This window comes from Bombina bombina, chromosome 4, assembly GCF_027579735.1.
Source record: "Bombina bombina isolate aBomBom1 chromosome 4, aBomBom1.pri, whole genome shotgun sequence".
In the NCBI taxonomy this organism is placed as follows: Eukaryota; Metazoa; Chordata; class Amphibia; order Anura; family Bombinatoridae; genus Bombina; species Bombina bombina.
Window position 1 is genome coordinate 1,041,025,164 of NC_069502.1, and position 22,031 is coordinate 1,041,047,194.

The following is a 22,031-nucleotide window of genomic DNA, read 5'->3' on the forward strand; positions in this document are numbered from 1 at the left end:
CCTTCCCATCCCCTTTTGTTATTTAACCATATCCTAAGTATAATGTACTAGTTTATATGATAACTGTATTTACAAATAGCATATTACTAGCTTAAATGTACATAACAATGTTACCTGTATGTACTATAAGAAAACTTTGCTAGGTTCCCCAACCACCCTATACTCATTCTTCCCATATATTTCTATCAGTGACACACAAAAAGCAGTAATATATTGCAACACCCCCCTTTTAAACCATCTTAGATACCAGTATAAAATAGTAAGAATGATTTAAACCCCCTTAAATTACATCCAGTCACATGTCAGCAATGCACATCAGTATTTTGGTAACTCACAATGCACACATAGCTGTGATATTTTAACCTTCTTAGATGCTAGTTATGCACACACATGAAAGCAGTGACATGTAATTCCCCTCTTAGATGTATGTTATGCACACAAAGCAATAGTTTAATTAAAAATCCAACTATAAGAAAATGTTTTACTGGTAGTGAGTAGCTGTCGGAATATGATGCATGCAGACTTTTGGCAAACTGATAAACCATATCACAACCCAATTTCTTATCTAATTTTATAAGCATGATCAACTACCTCTTGACACGAATTTGCTAAAATAAGCAATAACACCAATAAATGTGTCAAATTATTGAAATTATTTTGGAAAATATAAAATGTTCATATGCATTACCACATTATATTATAGTGGTACCTTTGCCAAACATGAAACTAATTGTTTATAATGAGAAATTACAATATTACAGTCTGCAATATCTGTAGGGATGGGCAATTGTAGTGAAAGAACAATTTTCTTGGTAGAATGAATAGTCCTGTTGACATTCGTTTGGACAATCAAATGTTGATAAGAACACAAATACATTAAAATTTTGATAAGGAAATGTTATTTCCGGTTTTCTAATGTTATTGCACATTTGAAATTTCGATTGTAACATTCGATTTAACAAATGCTACTCAGAAGTTCAATATTTAATGTGGTAGGGAATTTAGTAAATTGATACATAATATATACAAATATATATCGAATTGAATTTTCTATTTCGAATATTGCATAATTCAAATATTACATTTAAAGAGAGAATTAGAAATACTATTACAAATATATTGATTCAAATTTTTCTATTTCAAATATTCTATAATTTGATTTGAATTATGCAACATTCAAATTAGAAAAAATTGAATTGAATATTACATTTAAAGAAAGCATTAGAAATACCATTACATTCGAAATTTGAAACAAACAAATGTGTTAAAATTTGTTTCATTTTTAGAATGTTGCAGAACATTTGCCCATCCCTACCCACATGGTAAAAAGAATGTTTAAAGCAGTATTTTTTTTTACTGCATACAGCATTGCTTGTATAGCATTAGAGGAATAAACTGTAATGTATACAACTTTTCCTGCTCTTTCACAATAAAAATAATTCTGGGAATAGCATTACAAAGCAACCTTACTGTGAAAATATACTAAGTGGTTAACGCCTCCTGAAGCCAATGCATTCAGAACTTGCTGCTAGTAATCTGTAGCTTACTAAGATACATAAAGGCCTTTGTGCACACCTATGTACATTTTAGAGAGATTGATTATGATAATAAATCAGATGACCATAATTATGTTTTTGGCTGACAGAGAGGTAAGAAATTAAGTTGAGATTTCTTATTCAGAGAGTGTATAATTATTATTTTTTTCATAACTATTTTGTTATTGATTTTTTTTTTACATAAAATACATGTTTACATAGTCCAAGTATTCCTGTAAAATTGTGACAGTTCAGTTCTTGATTATCTATCTTGTAGTTGCACAGAGGTGCTGACACTTTTCTGTGTCCGGAAGATATGCCAAGGAAGAGTGGCAACAATCAAGAGCATAGTGCATATAAGAAGAACCAATAACAATAATGTTGAAAAAAGAAAATTAAAAAGAAAAAAGAACAATAAAAATAACAATAAAAAACATTTGAGAATCATCAAAGTATGGGTTGAGAGTATATTTTAATACATATACTGTATTGCAGGTTCTTGGTATTACATAAGTATGTATTCTTTAAATAATGGGTTTTCTTAGCTATGGGTAATCTATGAGTTTCTTGAAGTGTTTAAGTTTTTATTAAGCAGAAAAGGCAACAGATGTGCTTCAACCACACACTAGTTTGGAAGACAAAGTTGCTCACTAACAAAACTAGCATTAAACTTGTTTTCTCAGAAAAGAAAAATAATGATTTTGTTAGTTTAGTTGATTTAAAAAAGAAAATCCTCTTAATTTAAAAACAAAAATTGCAGAGGAATTCACCACTTAGTGAATAATCTATATCGGCAAGAATTAGCGATTTCGCTCACTTGAGCGTTCTTGGTACAATAGTAGAATCTAGAACACGACATCTCACTCTGTAGCCTAGATTTACAAAGAACTCTCAAATAAGCAAAAGCTATCCGATTTCTTGGTTACCCATTGGTGGAAGAAACGATCCTCAATGAATTTACGAATTAGCAACAGGAGAGATCTGGTTCGCTTGAGAGAGTTTAATTAATCTAGTGGAAAATACCTTTATTTAACCTGCAACAATCAAAAGAGAGCCAATGCTACGAATAAGGAGATAGAAAGAGATACAAATGCAGTGAGTAGCCTGGTAATATTAAACCTACCTGGGTACCTACTTGCAGCACAAAGTTACAGGTTGAAAGCTAGTTTGAGAAGCTGCTGCATATACTCGTTGTCACGTGTGACGTCAGCAGTCTGAGGCCGACAGCATGATGGTAGGCTGATTCACCTACCAAAAAGGGCAATTCACAAAGTGAAATGGATTTCTGTGTGCCTGGCTGTACAGTATTTTTTGCAGCCCAGCAGAGTGTGGGTAATTATTAGGTGGGCAGGTCTAAGGGAACCATCAGCACACCGGACATTAGTTCAATATGCCCGATAACCAGTCCGAGCCTGCTGTAAATACAATAAACACTTATCTGCTGCCTGTCTGATTGTATTGTCCCTTTAAGAATAGACAGTGGAATTTGTATAAACCTCTAAGCTATCCATACAAAGAATAACAACTTTTGTTGTAGTATTTATAAAAATAAATTCTACTGGGTCACTGAGAAAATAACTGCCATACTTCTATTAAAGTGAGCATAAAACATTCAGTTTCAGAATATTTACTGTTAGCACAAATGGTTTTACTCATCCAGAATTCTGACTACATGATCATCATAGCAACATTTGGTAATTTACTTGATGGAAATACCTGCAAAATGCCGATTGCCAAATGTACTACATTTATTTTCTGCTACATGAAACATTTCTAATATTCTTTGATTTGTTAGTAATTGGTATACAGCTCCTGAAGTGAAATACATAGAAACATAAATTGCTTTTCCACTATGATGTTGCGACTGCCTTACAAGTTTCTCGCTTCAAAAGTTTGAACTCTTTATTTAAAACATTTTTGCATTGCAGATGCAGCAAGTTACATCCACATTTTCAATCTTTCTTGATTGTTGAAAAATACATTGAATTAGAAAATCAAATAAAGTGAAAAAAATCAATAATGTTCAGGAATTATCTTTGAATGTTTGTGTCAGGTTAACGGAAAAAAAAAAATCAATAATGCTAAAATGAAGGAAACTAAACATTGATAGGTTAAAGAAGAAAGGTTAAATTAATCACCAGACAATGTACATTTAATTAGTCCAAAAATTTACCATTCATATTTAACAAATTTGTCTTCATTTAATAAAATATGTTTGTGAAACTATCTTGAATAAAAAACACGACAACATTGCAACTCAAGAGTTGTGCAATTCATAAAGATTTGCACTGCCCCCCTGCGACATCAATAAGTTGTGAGTCACTCTCTATTATGATCAAGGAGGAGATTCTATTGCATAAAAAGACTTGCCATTTTGCCCTGTGCTTTATATTAAATTGATGCACAGCACATGGGACAATTTGAGTCTATAAAGAGACACTGTTCTTATCTGATTTTGCACGCCAGCTTGTGTTGCTGTAAAGTGATGACATGCTGTCACTCTGTTGTAATCCTGCTTGATAGTACAATAATAATGTTTTGAATTTGGACCAGTTGTTTCAAGTTGGATTTTTTTTTCAACATTTTGGTGCTGAAACCCAGGAGTTTGAAAACGATTCTGGACGGAGCCAGGCCTGGAACTTGAGGACAGGAGACTACCGGCACCAACAGGCGAGAACCTTTGTGTCTCAAATTGCTCTCCCCTTCTCTGATTTCTAAACCCTCTGTCCTGTCATAAGTACAACCTCCTAAGAACCTGAAACAATTGTTTAATGTTTTAACATCTTTTGTTATGAATGTGTGAGTGTAAGAGGTCCTTCACGGCATGTGAATGCTCTGCTCCAAGATGCCCCTCTGCGGAGAAAGCAAGTGGGAGCAGTGGTGTGTTAAGTAAGAGGACCCTATCATCCTCAGACATGTTTTCTATTTTCAAGTAAAAGTTTGTCAAGTAAACTGTTACTAACATTGTCTGCACAGCAAAGGGACAACGAAAGGTTAAGTGTGGGTTGGTGCAGAGTTTCTTACTAGTCTGCCTTGGCTGTCAGTACAAAGTCTCTGGGTACCCCCTGTGCTCGGCCTTTGGACATCGTTGATTAAGTTCAACTTCAGTCCAATGCTGCTATTGGGTACAGGGCTATTCCTAGAGAACAAGAGCGAACCCTGATCTCTGATTACCTCTCGGCTTTGTTTCTGGATGACCCTGGTATTGCTGGTTTGAGCCTTTACTCTCCTATGCTGAAGGGCGCATCCCTAAGCTGTAGCATACTTGTCTCTCATGATAGATAAAGCTGTTGGTGTAAGCCCCCTAGCATGGTTTGACTTTGATTATATAAGAGGCCAGGTACTTTTTAGGTTTATAGAAATGTATATAGGGGGCAACCTTGGAATATCAAACGCAAGTATATGTGCTGACTAGCTAGAGACAAGGTGTGTCAAAATATAAAACAATGGGTGTCTTTATCTAAATGCTACTAGTAAAGCTAGATATCATATATGTCACACAATAGATATCACAAAAATAATATATCTTTATCTAGATACCTTAAAAAGAAACAGGTTCAGTTATACAAGTAGATACTGTAATATTCAAAGTATATCTTATTTAATGTACGGTAGCAATAATAATGTCCCATAAATAATGGAGATGTCACTAAAAGTGGAAATTGGTTCAGGTCAAGGCAGCTGTCTATATGAGGATCAAGGCCACGATCCATGATCAATGATCTGTAGACAACATAAAAAGACAGAAGCACCACATGGCCCAGTATTGTTTGATACAACAGTTATATAATGTGTGGTATATACACTCACATTAGGTGAAGCACCCCTAGTGATGCAGATGGAGCAGGTTGGGGTCAACTTCAGTCACCCAGCAGACTGACCTCTGGTAGGTGTTCAGTGATGTTTGGTGAAGCACCTCCCTTAGTGCGCTAGAGGTGAACAGGGATCAAACAGTCACCCAGTAGACTGATGCTCGGCAAACAGAATCTCCCAGCAATCCATATTAAGGAGATGGTTGGATAAAGAACATGTATGACAACATAATAACTCTGTTCATAATGCTCTCTCAGACCAAGGTACATACTTAGAACTTGCTGGTATAATTTCTACACCTACAATGTGTCTAGGGCCAATGTATGTCAATCACATAGCCAATATAAAGGGTTGAATAGTCAGTTTGCCCAAGGTATACGTGGGGGAGACAGATTGTAGAAATGCTACCTTAACATTTAATATGGAACCTAACAAAGCACCATGCGATACAGTAAAATATGACTGTATCAGTGTATGTTTTTGTTCAACTTTAAAAGCTTTGTGTGCCCCAGGTGTGCCTGTCCTGAACAGACAGACAATGATGACTGGAGCTGTCAAACCCAGTTATATTACAATATGGTATGGTTTCAACTATGGCTGGGAAAACATGGTAAGATGATTCCAAGGGTCTTGAAACAAGGACTCTTTTATATTTGTGGTAACAAAGCCTACTTATGACTTCCCATGGGAGCATGGGGTAACTGTACCATAGGAATAGTTGTACCAGCCATTAGAACACGCTCAAATATTTCAGTGTTTGAAACATCCCTAAGAAAAACAAGGTATAAGTGAGAATTATTCTCATCTGCAGCTAAAGCCTGAATGTGATTCCCTGCCTGGACAGGTTGGGGAATTGAGTTAGCAAATAGAATGAATAAATACGCTAGTATCATGGATGGGATTATTAATGAGACTACAAATTCTATAAATGCCCTTAATGAAGAGTTAGCCCAAGTTAGGAAGGTGGCTCTTCAGAATAGGATGGCTCTTGATTACCTACTTGCTATTGAGTGAGGAACATGTGCTATTATTTGTTCAGAATGTTTACCTTGATCCCATAGAGGCACACATGAACAAAGTAAAAGAGTTACAACAAAAATCTAGAAATATATCTAAGGAGGGATGGAACCCATTCTCCTGGATGGGATCTGTTGGAACCAGTTTAACACTATGCTTACAATCTTTAAAACCCTATAGTGGTAGTGATTGGATTAATTTTAATGTGCTTAATTGTCTGGAAATTGTTAATGATTTGTGTTTCTCGTGTTTCTCTGCAAAAATATGAAGATACCTATTGTTTAGGGAGATGATACAACAGCCACAGAGATGACCGTCTGATAACCTAACTCAGCTGCCTACCTCCTCTGCAGACCCTCCAGTCATTCTAGGAGACAGGTGGAAGATCTCATCTCTGCGAGGGGTCCCACAATTGCACCTCATCAACTTTGGGTCTACTACAGGATTTGGACCTAGGCCTATGACGGGATGCAGTTCTGGCTGCTGTTGTTATCTGATTAGATAGAGATTGCATATTTTGTGTTTGTGTGTTACCAATAAAGATGTGTGAATGCTTAGAGGAAATGGTCACTATGTAGGCAGTCTGGAATGGATGCCGAGCATCCCACTGTCTATGCAGCTTATCTGTATACTCAGTGATATATGGTCTGTAATTTCCAGGTAGGCAGGCTGTTAGTTAGTCAAATGAGAAACACAAAGTAATAAAGGTGTGATAATAAATACAAGGTAATAGATAAATATATGTGATAATAAAATTATCAAAAGGGTGAGAATTGTTAGAGAAAAATATTTAACTCTGCCATTATGTCCTGTGCTTTATATTAAATTGATGCTTATATCTTTAAAAACAATACACTTTCTTGTCAGTTCAGCTATTCTGTTGTGCTTGCAAAAATATACATTTCTAGTGTTCAGTAAACCACCCAAGTGCTGTATGGACGAGATAAGAAGACCACAAGTTGTCTACGTGTGAAGATTCTGGATTGGCTCAAAGCACAGCACATGGGACAATTTGAGGCTATAAAGAGACACTATTCTTATCTGATTTTGTGCGCCAGCTTGTGTTACTGTAAAGTGATGACATGCTGTCACTCTGTTGTAATCCTGCTTGATTGTACAATAATAACCTTTTGAATTTGGACCAGTTGTTTCAAGTTGTATTTTTTCTTCAACAGACTATCACTGTAAAGGATACCGGCACCACAAAAAAACGCATTCAAACTCTTACAAAACAAACAAACAAATAATAATAATATTAAAAAAAAACTGTCCACACCTAAAAAACTTTTCACACTAACACATGCAGAAAGGAAGACTTGAAAACTGTCAAAGAGGAATCATTTTTTTAAAAAATGAGACAAACCCGTCAGCTTTGAAATAGCGAGACACTACTGTGAGGTAGGAACAAAGGAGTTTATATAAATGCCACATACTGGGCCAAAATGTCAGTGAAAAATGATGACCACACCTCTAGTGCGCCCCAGAATGTCCATGGCCACTGCCTTGAGACACAATTCACTCTATCCAGTAAAATTTGTTTAACATAATTCAATTATTTTACAATAACAAACTTTTATATAAACCATTTTGCAAGCCTGTTTCCTAAATGTAGCAGTTGTTATTATTGTATTTCTGTGTTGCTAATGATTTGTGTTTGAGTTGCAAGATGGCATTATATGGCAACTCACGCAACTAAAGATGTTAATGTCAAAGTAACGTCAAAATGAAAGGTTCACAATTCAGCAAGAACATGCAATTTTAAACATTTTAAACAACTCTTAAATTAACTTCTACTATCAAATTTGTTTTGTGCTATTGGAATCCTTTGTTCAAATGCATACCTAGGTAGGCCCAGGAGCAGCAGTGCACTACTGAGAGCTAACTGGTGATTTATGGCTGCACATAAATGCCTCTTGTCATTGGCTCACCCAATGTGTTTGACTTGCTCACAGTAGCGCATTGCTGCTAGAAAGGATACCAAGAGAATGAAGCAAATTTGATAATAGAAGAAAATTGGAGTTATTTCAAATATCTATACTCTATTTGAATCATGAAAGAAAACATTTGAGTTTCATGTACCTTTAGTTGCAGGAACACCCACAAACAAATCTATTGGGAAAGGTGAAGTGATGCTCAGTAAATAATGTACAGGATCTTGTTTGTACAACAAATTCCACTGTAGCAACCTCATGATTCATGATACTTACAAAAGCAATTAAGCTTATCTATCAATAATGACAATTAAATGGTTCCACTTTTTCTATCACACACTCAAAAGGGCATTGTCATCCAAGTAGGGATGGGCAAATGTGGTGAAAGAGCAATTTACTTGGTAGAATGAATAGTCCTGTTGAACTTCGTTTTGGACAATTGAATGTTGATAAGAACGAAAATACATTAAAATTCAATAATCAATTGATACAAATATATTAAATTGAATTTCTATTTTAAATATTGCATAATTTGAACATTACATTAGAAATGCTATTACAAATATGTAGATTCAAATTTTTCTAAATCGAATATTGTATAATTCGATTACAATTATGCAATATTCGAATTAGAAAAACTTAAATCGAATAGAAAATGGAATGATTTTGCTACTGATAAATATTTGCAGCATGGAAGAATTAATTATAAATTAATAAAATACAATACACAGATAAATATGTCCAGTCTATTCAAATTCTATGTACATAAAAATATGTTGTATTTAATGACCCTATTAATATTTATATTTGCTCAAATAGGTGCAAATCATATTTGACTTACTTTTTTTTGCTATCTTTTTTTGCTGTCTTTTCAAGAATTGCTCTTCTCCTTAAGTAATCATTTTGAATTTCATTGTACTTTGTAGTGTGCTCCTTGATAAGATCTGTGGTTTTCTTGTGATGTCTTTTTACTAAATCCTTCATTTCTTTGTAATGTTTCTTTTGCAGTTTAACAAAAGACTTTTGTTGTTTGAGTTCATCAATAGTTTGAGCTTCTACTTCTGCAAAAGAAGAAAGGAAAATATTCATAAATAAATATGTAGATATCATCAACACTAGTATGTCCTAGCATATGTCCAGAAGTATTTGAGTCAGTCACATACTTGTATCATTAAAGGGACATTCAAGCCCATATAAATGATACCTCAATTAAACTGAAAGGGCATGAGGAACTCAAAAGAGCATACTTACCCTGCTCTTGAAGTCTCAATTTTTAATTCTGAAAACACCAAAGGCATAACTGCCTTCAGTGCTTTATACTACCCTTGAAATGCAAGTGTCTATTATTTACAGGAGCATGCCTGCAGCCAGTCCAAAGAGATATGGCTGAAATTCATTAGGAGCTCATATTAAGAGGGCGATAAAAAGCATTGGAAATAGATGAAAAAGAAGATCAATGAGTCTACTCTTTTAAGTTACTTAAACAAAAATAGGGGGTTCACTGCTCATAGACCTTGGAAAGTTTGGATGAGTTGCAAATGGAATGTGCATATGATTTTGAATTAGATGTTCTGAGCACAATAAATGAGCTTTGTCAAAGAGATATTGTGTTTTCTTGTATCCTTGATGAGTGAGCTCTATTAATTTTTAAGATTAAACATTCAATTTCAGGCTCACAGGAAGGCCTGTGGGGTAAGCTTGAGTAACATTATTCATTTTCCATGATGATATCTGGTGATCTGTAGTGGGGAAGCACTGTGTGAGAATGAGAGAGGAATTGATGCACCTGCTGAGAATTGTGGAACATTATGAGGAAGACAGCCATGTCCATTAAATTGTCAGATATGTAAGTTCAGCTCATTATATCATTATATCTTTTAATTATGTCCCCTCATAGATTTTGATCACATATTAGAATCAGAGGGACTATCAAATCCTCATATACATAATTTTGAAATATAACCTTAACTAATTCTCAAAATACCATGTTGTTGAATCCCCTTAGTGTGTGTGATCCTTCACCTTTATTGGAAGTCAATTCAAGTAATAAAATATAATTTCTGTGAATCCTGATCCTTCTACTCTCTAACTTGAGATGATGACCCTTTGATCTGCTGTTCCTCATGTCATCCTCAACTTTATTAAATAACTTATTATATCTGGAGGTTTGTATGATATCTCTCACCCTAGTATCCTCTAAGCTATTGATATTAAGGTTATACATATGTAAGTTTCCTTTTTAAACCATGTACCATCTTAGTTTCTAGTTAATTTATATCCTTTAGGAGATAAGTCCCCAGAACTAATTGATCATTTGTCATTTGCACAACAACAAACTGACACAAACAGGAAGGTTATTGTTTATGAATAGGATAGAATGACCATTTGTATCTGGAAGTCTGCTGACCCTATAGATTCTATTCTATTTTATATTATATAAACTTTTGTGAATACACACTTTTTCATATACATTTTTTAGAAAATTTTATGAAATTGTAACTCTTTTGGGACACATCTCCGTTCTTTATATATTGATTAAATAAAAAGAGATAATATTATAAATAAAATGATATGTTCTCTTTTGGTTATAATTGCTCTCTAGTGTTATCTTCATTTTTTGCAAGTTTAAATCTATATGCTTATGCTGTGAGGAAAAATACTATTGGGAAGATAAGCAATTTATAACCAGTTTAGCGCAGTGTCCTTCTACATCTTTGACTTATATATACCCCAGCCAAAGATATTTTAATAGTTTATCTCAATTTAAAGGGGCATAATACTCATATGCTAAATCACTTGAAACTGATGCAGTATAACTGAAAAAAACTGACAGGAAAACATCACCTGAGCATCTCTATGTAAAAAAGGAAGATATTTTACATCACAATTTCCTTAGTTCAGCACAGTAAGTTCTGTGTAAAAAGTTATACTTCAGCTGCTGTCCAGCTGCAGGTAAAGAAAAATAAAAAATGAAGAAATGAACAGCAGCCAATCAGCAGTGCTGAGGTCATGAACTCTTTTACTGTGATCTCATGAGATTTGACTTAACTCTCATGAGATTTCATTGTAAACTTCCTTACACTGAATAGGAAAATAACATGAGAGTGCACGAGGCTCAACCCTTTGGCTGTCCCGGGACAGACATACTGATATGCTGCTTAGAAGTCCTTTACAATGGGATGTGGCTACTGAGAAACTTTTGAGGTAAAATATCTTTCTTTTTTACATAGAGATGTTCAGGTGATATTTTCTAGTCAGCTTTTTACAGCTATACTGCATTACTTTCAAGTGTTTAAACATTTGGGTATTATGGCCCTTTAAATAACATACCCACATTTACATCCTATATAAACCAGTATCTGTTGATATTGTTAATTTCACGTAAAGGTAAACATTGATACTACTAGAATATGATTTACCTGTTAAGACACTCAATATGAGATCTTCCGTTTTGGCAGGAACTTTCACAGAACCTAGTAATAAAAGGTTGTATAAATTATTGTACATAATTGACATTTTGAACATGAAATAAAAGCTGAAATAATAATTTCATTATAGGTAAAAGTTATCTATTACCTATTGAAAATTTTCTTAACTATAAACTATTTTTTATAGCTGCATGTCCAGAACCAGAAATGCCCCTTTAAATTATGAAATATTACTTAAACGTCTATATTTAATCATATATAATATAAAATATTAATAGTGCATAAAGCTCCATTGTTTGCTGAACTTTACAATATATAAAGAAATCAGCACACATCAAGTAGTTGATAAACGCCCTTCATGCAGTGCTGAAGAATCAAATAAACAACTAGCTTCCAGCTGCTTTCTGGTTATTGCAGTGATGCCTCGATATTAAGGCATCCTGCAATAACATTCTTTACCCCAATCTGTGGCCCTCTCTGCACCGGACATCGATGGCCACAATCATTGGTGGGTGGGAGCCAACGTGGGAGGCGGGTGGGCGGCCATCGATGGCTTCTTGTCTGTAGAGGTGGGCAGGATCGTGGGCGGGGTAGCCGGGGGCATGCACGGACACACACACAGGGAGGGAGCGGGTGGGAACCATTACACTATGGAACAATTTCTGTGAATTAAGTGGGAAAGAGGGGGAAATAAATGTATAAATCTACGATCTAAGTGATCTGGGAGGGGGTGTGGGGGTTGGTCTTTGGGGAGGGGGAAACTACACTACAGAAAAGTGTAAAAAAAAATTTTTTATTTTTTTTTTAAAAACGGGTACTGGCAGACAGCTGCCAGTACCCAAGATGGCTCCCAATAATGTAGAGGGGGAGGGTTAGAGAGCTGTTTGGGGGGGGGATCAGGGAGGTTGGGGGCTAAGGGGGGATCCTACACAGCAGCATATGTAAATATGCTAAAAAATTAAAAGATACCTTTTATTTTAGTACTGGCAGACTTTCTGCCAGTACTTAAGATGGCGGGGACAATTGTCGGGTGGGGGAGAAGAGAGAGATGTTTGGGAGGGATCAGTGGGTGTGATGTGTCAGGTGGGAGGCTGATCTTTACCCTAAAGCTAAAATTAACCCTGCAAGCTCCCTACAAGCTACCTGCACTGCTGGGCATAATACACTTGTGATGCGCAGCAACATTTAGCGGCCTTCTGATTACCAAAAAGCAACGCCAAAGCCATATATGCCTGCTATTTCTGAACAAAGGGGATCCCAGAGAAGCTTTTACAACCATTTGTGCTATAATTGCACATGTTGTTTGTAATTAATTTCAGTGAGAAACCTAAAGTTTGTGAAAAAGTGAATGATTTTTGTTTCCATCGCATTTGGCGGTGAAATGGTGGCATGAAATATACCAAGATTGGCCTAGATCAATACTTGGGGTTGTCTACTACACTACACTAAAGCTAAAATTAACCCTACAAGCTCCCTACAAGCTCCCTAATTAACCCCTGCACTGCTGGGCATAATACACGTGTGGTGCGCAGCGACATTTAGCGGCCTTCTAATTACCAAAAAGCAACACCAAAGCCATATATGTCTGCTATTTCTGAACAAAGGGGATCCGAGAGAAGCATTTTTAGTTTTCTTTTATTTGATAGCATTTAGCGGTGAAATGGTGGCATGAAATATACCAAGATTGGCCTAGATCAATACTTGGGGTTGTCTACTACACTACACTAAAGATAAAATTAACCCTAGAAGCTCCCTACATGCTCTCTCATTAACCCCTTCACTGCTGGGCATAATACACGTTTGATGCACAGTGGCATTTAGCGGCCTTCTAATTACCAAAAAGAAACACCAAAGCCATCTATCTCTGCTATTTCTGACCAAAGGGGATCCCAGAGAAGCATTTACAACCATTTATGCCATAATTGCACAAGCTGTTTGTAAATAATTTCAGTGAGAAACCTAAAGTTTATGAAAAAATTTGTCAAAGAGTGAACAATTTTTTTTATTTGATCGCATTTGGCGGTGAAATGGTGGCATGAAATATACCAAAATGGGCCTTGATCAATACTTTGGGATGTCTTCTAAAAATATATATATACATGTCAAGGGATATTCAGGTATTCCTGACTGATATCAGTGTCCCAATGTAACTAGCGCTAATTTTTGAAAAAAAGTGGTTTGGAAATAGCAAAGTGCTACTTGTATTTATGGCCCTATAACTTGCAAAAAAAGCAAAGAATATGTAAACATTGGATATTTCTGAACTCAGGACAAAATTTAGAAACTATTTAGCTTGGGTGTTTTTTGGTGGTTGTAGATGTATAACAGATTTTTGGGGTCAAAGTTAGAAAAATTATGTTTTTTCCCTTTTTTCCTCATATTTTATAAGTTTTTTATAGTAAATTATAAGATATGATGAAAATAATGGTATCTTTAGAAAGTCCATTAAATGGCGAGAAAAACGGTATATAATATGTGTGGGTACAGTAAACCAGTAAGAGGAAAATGACAACTAAACACAAACCGCAGAAATGTAAAAATAGCCCTGGTCCCAAATGGACAGAAAATGGAAAAGTGCTGTGGTCATTAAGGGGTTAAACATTCTTCTTTTTGCAGGCATTATAACAAGAAAAAAATAACATTTCATCTAATCTTGTAATTTCTTACCTGGGACTGGTTGAGACTGAACATTATGAGATGAGGATTTTGGTGTTAAAGTGGAAGGATGATTCAGTCCATTCTCTGATGGTGCTGGTCTTGGCTCACTGTTAGCTTCTAATGGGGCTTCCCCAGCTTCTATCTAGGATACAAAATGTTTAGTGCATATAAGAAACATTGAAAAACACATTCATCTTCATTTATGGGTTTTACTGGAGGAAGCAGAAAATTACATTAGACTTGGTAATGAGACATATGATTGCAAAACAGTACAAACATAGGATATTTTAGTGTGTGATTACATTGTGTCTTTCTAGCTTATCAAATGAGTTAGTGAGTGAAAGGATAATGAAAGAAACAGAAAAAAACAGCAAAATCAAACATTTAAACAATATATACTGTATATATATATATATATATATATATATATATATATATATATAGGATACAAAAAAGAAAGAAACGAGGAACCGAGAACTTAATGCCAAGTGGTTTATTGAATATACAAGGTGAGTAGCACTGTCACAGGTGTGCAAGGGGTTCTAGATCTGACGCGTTTTGCGCATGCTTACATGCGCTTCATCAGAGATATATATATATATATAAAGTTAGTTCTAGAAACCATATAATTAACAAATCACCATAATGATGATATTAGTTCATTTCCACAGTCTTTTATATTTTAAACATATTGCCTATCTCAGTTAAATATTGGCTAATAAAAAAATAATCTATGGCCCCAATTTATCAATTTGGGAAAAGAGCATTCTGCTTGTGTTTCATGTCATACATTTGAGCCTGAATCATTCTCATAGTTATTACAATAAGTAAAATACAATAATTTATATATCAAAATGACAAATCATCATCATTTACAACTATTTAGTCTATGCTCAGTTTAAAGCATTACATGCAGATTCTGTATAATGCAACCAATCGCCAATGTTATGGCTTTATCAAGTTGTGTTTACTATCAAAAGGTCTGAACAACAGTTTCTACTTTTCAAATCTAAGCAAACTTTTCAGAAAGAATGGGCAGAGCTCATTCAAACCACAAAATGCAAAAAGTGCATAGGCACAAATGTAAGATACAAAAGATGATGTATTGTAAAAACATATACATCATTTAAGACTTTAACACAAATTCATTGATATACAAATAAGATGACTGGATTTTTCAGATGCTATAAGGCCCAACAACTGCATTCACCTCTCAGCTAAGCAGATTTCTAAAACTTCTGTCTCTAAATACATTTTTATGAGAACTAAAGAGTTGGTAGCACAATAAAGTTTTTAAATCACAGTAATTTGTATTTGTATAAGTTAAACTGCTCTTTATAAAGTTATTTTATTTTTTAAGTAGTTGCTCCCAGCTTCCAAAGTTTAGAAAATATTTTAGTTAAAAAAATAAACACACAACCCATGCTGCTGTATTAGAGCCATATATATATATATATATATATATATATATATATATATATATATATATATATATATATATATATAGTATATATATATTTTTTTTACATCCCTTTAAATATTTATAAGGACACAGTCTTGCCCTCGAGGCAAACTTTAGTTACTAAAATATTTAGTATGAGCCTTTATATACAATCTATTCTAAAAAAAAAAAAAAATGTTTCTGTATTAAAAATGTAATTTTGGAATAAGGTTTTTTATTGCCTGGAGGCAGAAAAAAACAATAAAAATAAATGTGACCCCCATCTGAGCAAAATAAAAACTTTAACAACACTGTCAACACTACTTGAACATAGCACAGTGAAAGGGTCCCATTTTATCAGTTTGTGATTTTCTGCTCATGTGTAAAGGGTATGTGTAGCAATTTAACAGTGAAGTTGTTAAGGACATCAGAGATTATAAGGTATAAAATTCAATATTAATTTGTAAAATGGCTAACATTTGTGTATTCAGGCAAGCTTTGGGTAGCTACACTATATGGCCAAAAGTATGTTAACATCTGAACAACGTAATTACATGAGCTTATTTGGCATCCCATTCCAAAACTACAGGAATTAATTTGAATTTGGCCCTACTTTGCAGCTATAACAACCATCACTCTTCTGCGTTTGTGGGAATTTGTACCCATTCAGCCAAAAGAGCATTTGTGAGGTCAGGCACTGATGTTTGACAAGAATGTCTGGCATACACTCAGTGTAACAATTCATCCAAAGGTGTTCAGTGGGGTTGAGGTCAGGGCTCTGTTCAGGTCCCACGAGTTCCTCCACATCAAACTCATCAAACAATGTCTTCATGAACCTCACTTCACAGGGGCACATTTATGCTTTATCAGGAAAGGATCCTTTCCCGAAACTGTTGACACAAAATTGTAAGCTTCCAATTTTCTAAAATGTCTTTGCATCCCATAACATTAAGATGACCCTTTATTGAAACTAATAGTCCTAACCCAAACCCCGAAAAGAAGCCCAAAACCATTATCTCTCTTCCACTAAACTTTACAGTAGGCACTATGCATTGTGGTAGGTGGTGTTTTGGAATCCACCAACCCCAGATTCTTAGATCAGACAGCTGTGATTCATCCCTACAGAGAACACAGAGGACAGTTGTGGAGTCCTTTTTTACGCCACTACAGCAGACTATTGGCATTGTGCATTTTGATCTACCATTTCATGGTTGAGCTTTTGTTGCTCTTAGACACTTCACAATAATAGCAGATCTCCCAGAGCAAAAATTCCATGAAGTGACTATTGGAAAATGTGGCATCCTATGACAGTGCCATATTTAGTCATTGAGCTCTTCAGTTCAACCCATTGTGCTGCCAATGTTTGTTTATGGAGATGTCATGGCTATGTGCAGGATTTTATGCACCTGTTAGCAATGGGTGTGACTGAGAAACCTGAACTCAACAATCAGTAGGGGTATCCATACATATGTTTAGCCTTATGGTAGCACAACCAGGGTTTATTAACTTGCCATGAATTGAATAAATAAAACACTTTAGGAAGGGAAGTAGTGAGAATGTCTTGTGCCAGACAATCAACCATTGGAAGCTGCTGTCCACAAAATCCTGCTGTGCTAAGACTTTGTTATAGACAAAATACATTACTGTATTGGGAAGTCTGTAGACTGATATGAAGGTGAAACATTCCTGGTCAAAGCGAAAGTAAAATATGATGGGTAATTGTTTTAATATTGGCAATGAAGGCTTCATGTGTTAAAATGCATTATTTCATATACTATTAATTAATGATGCGTACAATTAAAATATGTTGTATGCTAAACTTTTTTAAAACAATTAATGGTGAAGAGAAAATTCTAATGATGTAGTTTAAAAGTTTGTTTTGTGTGCTGTTTTTAACTATTTATTAAACTAGGAAACAAATTGAAACTAGAAAAACTAAGAAAAGTGGCAATAAAATTGCAAAAAACCCAAAGTACATAACACAAAACAGGCCAAAAGGGAGGTGTTTAAAGGGACATTCTAGTCAAAATTTAAATTCACATAGATAAATTGCATCTCTGCTTAGAAACACAATAACAATATAAATGTATTGGCAAAAATGCTTCTAGTAAATCCTATCACTGTTTTAGTGTTAACATTTTTCTCCGCACATGCATGTGAAGCATAGCTAGATATCCGCAGTGCACCAGCGTTTTAATTACTGCAGCTGCTCAGAGCAGCCATGACTCCACAAAACACCACAAATCCATCCAAAAATATCTCCGCTAGTCCCAAAAAGCTAAAGGCAAATGCTTAAAGGTTTGCAATATTAGTGCATAAATAATAATAAAAATGTAACAAACCTGTCATGATTTTATATCAAAACTTTTTAGAGAGATAAAAAAGATTTGTAATAATATTCTATACATTTGTTATATTTATATGAATATATTTGAAATTATTTAGGAAATATGTTCTCATCTTGATGTAGATGGAAATGCCTTCCACATATCCAGCTTGTCTGTAGATGTAGTATGAGAGCATACATAGGTTTTGTGTTGGCTGTGCTAAATATGACCACTGTCCAAAAAAAACAATATTGTAACATACATTTTCTCATTTAGGTGCAGGTTTTAAATATGCTATAAAACCTGTAGAAATACAGTTTACCAAATGTTTTGGAGGTAAAACATAATTTATGTAAGAACTTACCTGATAAATTAATTTCTTTCATATTGGCAAGAGTCCATGAGCTAGTGACATATGGGATATACAATCCTACAAGGAGGGGCAAAGTTTCCCAAACCTCAAAATGCCTATAAATACACCCCTCACCACACCCACAATTCAGTTTAATGAATAGCCGAGTAGTGGGGTGATAGAAAAAGGAGTAAAAAAAGCATACAAAAAAGAGGAACTGAAAATATAATTGTGCTTTTATACAAAAAACTCATAACCACCAGAAAAAGGGTGGGTCTCATGGACTCTTGCCAATATGAAAGAAATTAATTTATCAGGTAAGTTCTTACATAAATTATGTTTTCTTTCATGTAATTGGCAAGAGTCCATGAGCTAGTGACATATGGAATAGTAATACCCAAGATGTGGTACTCCACAGAAGAGTAGAGAGGGAGGGATAAAAATAAAAACAGCCATTTTCCGCTGAAAAATCTTAAATCCACATCCAAAAAAATAACGGCTAGATTACGAGTTGTGCGTTAGAGGCTGTGCGGTGCTAACGAGCAGTTTATGCTCACCGCTCACTTACAGACAGCACTGGTATTAAGGGTTTTTACAAACCCGGCGTTAACAGACAAAAAGTGAGCGTAGAGCAAATTTTGCTCCACATCTCACTCCAATACCATCGCTGCTTACGTTAGTGGTGAGCTGGTGTAACGTGCACAATTTCCCCATAGAAATCAATGGGGAGAGTCGGCTGAAAAAAAGTCTAACACCTGCCAAAAAGCAGCGTTTAGCTCCTAACGCAGCCCCATTGATTCCTAGCGGGAAATAAAATTTATGTTTACACCTAACACCCTAACATGAACCCCAAGTCTAAACCCCTAATCTTACACTTATTAACCCCTAATCTGCCGCCCCGACATCGCCGACACCTACATTATAACTATTAACCCCTAATCTGCCGCTCCAGACATCGCCACCACCTACATTATACATATTAACCCCTAATCTGCTGCCCCAACATCGCCGCCACCTATATTATATTTATTAACCCCTAATCTGCCGCCCCCAACGGCGCCGCCACTATGCTAAATTTATTAACTCCTAAACCTAAGTATAACCCTAACCCCTCCTAACTTAAATATAATTTAAATAAATCTAAATAAAATTCATATCATTAACTAAATAATTCCTATTTAAAACTAAATAATTACCTATAAAATAAACCCTAAGCTAGCTACAATATAACTAATAGTTATATTGTATCTAGCTTAGGGTTTATTTTTATTTTACAGGCAAGTTTGTATTTATTTTAACTAGGTAGAATAGTTACTAAATAGTTATTAACTATTTACTAACTACCTAGCTAAAATAAATACAAATTTACCTGTGAAATAAAGCCTAACCTAAGTTATACTAACACCTAACACTACACTATAATTAAATTATTTCCCTAAATTAAATACAATTAAATAAAATTAGCTAAAGTACAAAAAAACCCCCCACTAAATTACAGAAAGTAATAAACAAATTACAAGATTTTTAAACTCATTACACCTAATCTAATCCTCCTAACAAAATAAAAAAGCCCCCCAAAATAAAAAAAGCCCTACCCTACATTAAATTACAAATAGCCCTTAAAAGGGCCTTTTGTGGGGCATTGCCCCAAAGTAATCAGCTCTTTTACCTGTAAAAAAAATTACAAATTCCCCCCCAACATTAAAACGCATCACCCACACAACCAACCCTACTCTAAAACCCACCCAATACCCCCTTAAAAAAACCTTACACTAACACCTTGAAGATCACCTTACCGGGAGAAGTCTTCATCCAACCGGGCCGAAGTCCTCAATGAAGCCGGGAGAAGTCTTCATCCAAGCCGGGCGAAGTGGTCCTCCAGATGGGCAGAAGTCTTCATCCAGACGTCATCTTCTATCTTCATCCATCCAGTGCGGAGCGGGTCTATCTTCAAGACATCCAACGTGGAGCATCCTCTTCATCCGGCGGCTAACACTGAATGAAGGTTCCTTTAAATGACTTCATCCAAGATGGCGTCCCTTCAATTCCGATTGGCTGATAGAATTCTATCAGCGAATCGGAATTAAGGTAGAAAAAATCCTATTGGCTGATGTAATCAGCCAATAGGATTGAAGTTCAATCCTATTGGCTGATCCAATCAGCCAATAGGATTGAGCTCGCATTCTATTGGTTGTTCCAATCAGCCAATCAGCCAATTAATCAGAACGCTTATTTCAGTTCTTTTGACAGACTTGCATTTTAGCCAATCCCTGCTGACTCCTAAATGACTACACATGACTTAGCACAATGTTATCTATATAGCACTAGCATATGCAATGACTAATATGCTCATGAACTAGCATATGCAATGAACTAGCATATGCAATGACTAGTTTTATTCTTTGGAACTACAATCCACTAAAATAGCTTAGCGGGAAATCAGACCTTATCACTTTCTATACACACAATTGCTTCATTATCTTATCTCTGTCTGTATACCAAAGCCCAATTAACAGGATGAAAATGAACATTTTATTAGTTATCTTTCCTATCCCAGTAGGTCTACCAAAACAAATGTAAAGGAAATACCGGTAAAAAATGTAATACATTTAAGCAGATAAAATGGATAATTGGGAACAAATAAAAGAGGGATAATTTTACATACACTGTCACTTTAAATACAGTATCTCTTTTCAATCCATCTTTAGAACAGACTGACCTCACTTTCCAATTTAGCTTTTCTAGTTTTTCTATTTTCTTTTACTTACATAGTATTGAAATATTGTACTTTTCTCCTACTCACAATGATCTGTGATGCTACCTAGTGAATACACACACAAATATAAATCCTTGAATATTCACATTTTGAAGTTTAAATTCAAATTCAAATTAAAATAAATAAATAAATAAAAGTTTGCAAATAAATGGTTTTAATACTTCCTTAATAAGACATAAAAGTGGAAAGAGAACATTCTGTAATATGCACTGTTGCTTGCATATACCTATGTGTTTAATGCCTGCAATGAGATTTAACAAACAGTTAAAGGGACACTAAACACAATTTTTTTTTCATGATTTAGATAGAGCATGCAATTTGAAGCAACTTTCTAGTTTACTCCTATTATTAATTTTTCTTCATTCTCTTGGTATCTTTATTTAAAAAGCAGGAATGAAAGCTTAGGAGCCCCCGCCCATTTTAGGTTCAGCTCTTGGGTAACGCTTGCTTTCTCTATCTAAATCATGAAAGAAGAAAATTTGAGTTTAGTGTCCCTTCAAAGCCAGCAGCAGAACAACAATATACTACAGGAAACCAGCTAAAAATATTTGGTGAGCCGATGACAAGAGACAAATGTGTGAAGTAAAAGTGGCTTAAAATAACATGCTCCATCCAAACCATGACATTTTAATTTTTACTTTTATATTCCTTTAATAGAATTTAAAGGGACAGTCTACACCAGAATTTGTATTGTTTAAAAAGATAGATAATCCCTTTAATACCAATTCTCCAGTTTTGCATAACCAACACAGT

At 34.9% G+C, this 22,031-nt stretch overlaps 1 protein-coding gene across 2 annotated transcripts in view; it reads right to left on the bottom strand.

Annotated features, from left to right (window-relative positions):
* PLCB1 (phospholipase C beta 1) overlaps positions 1–22,031 on the bottom strand; it is a 1,466,985-nt gene that overhangs the window by 230,766 nt on the left and 1,214,188 nt on the right. For both annotated transcript variants that reach the window (XM_053712164.1, XM_053712163.1), the window contains exons 24-26: positions 14,392–14,524; positions 11,716–11,769; positions 9,138–9,357 (exon numbers count right to left, since the gene is read on the bottom strand). In XM_053712164.1, the coding sequence (XP_053568139.1) occupies positions 9,138–9,357; positions 11,716–11,769; positions 14,392–14,524 (407 nt within the window). The remainder of the gene's footprint in view (positions 1–9,137; positions 9,358–11,715; positions 11,770–14,391; positions 14,525–22,031) is intronic.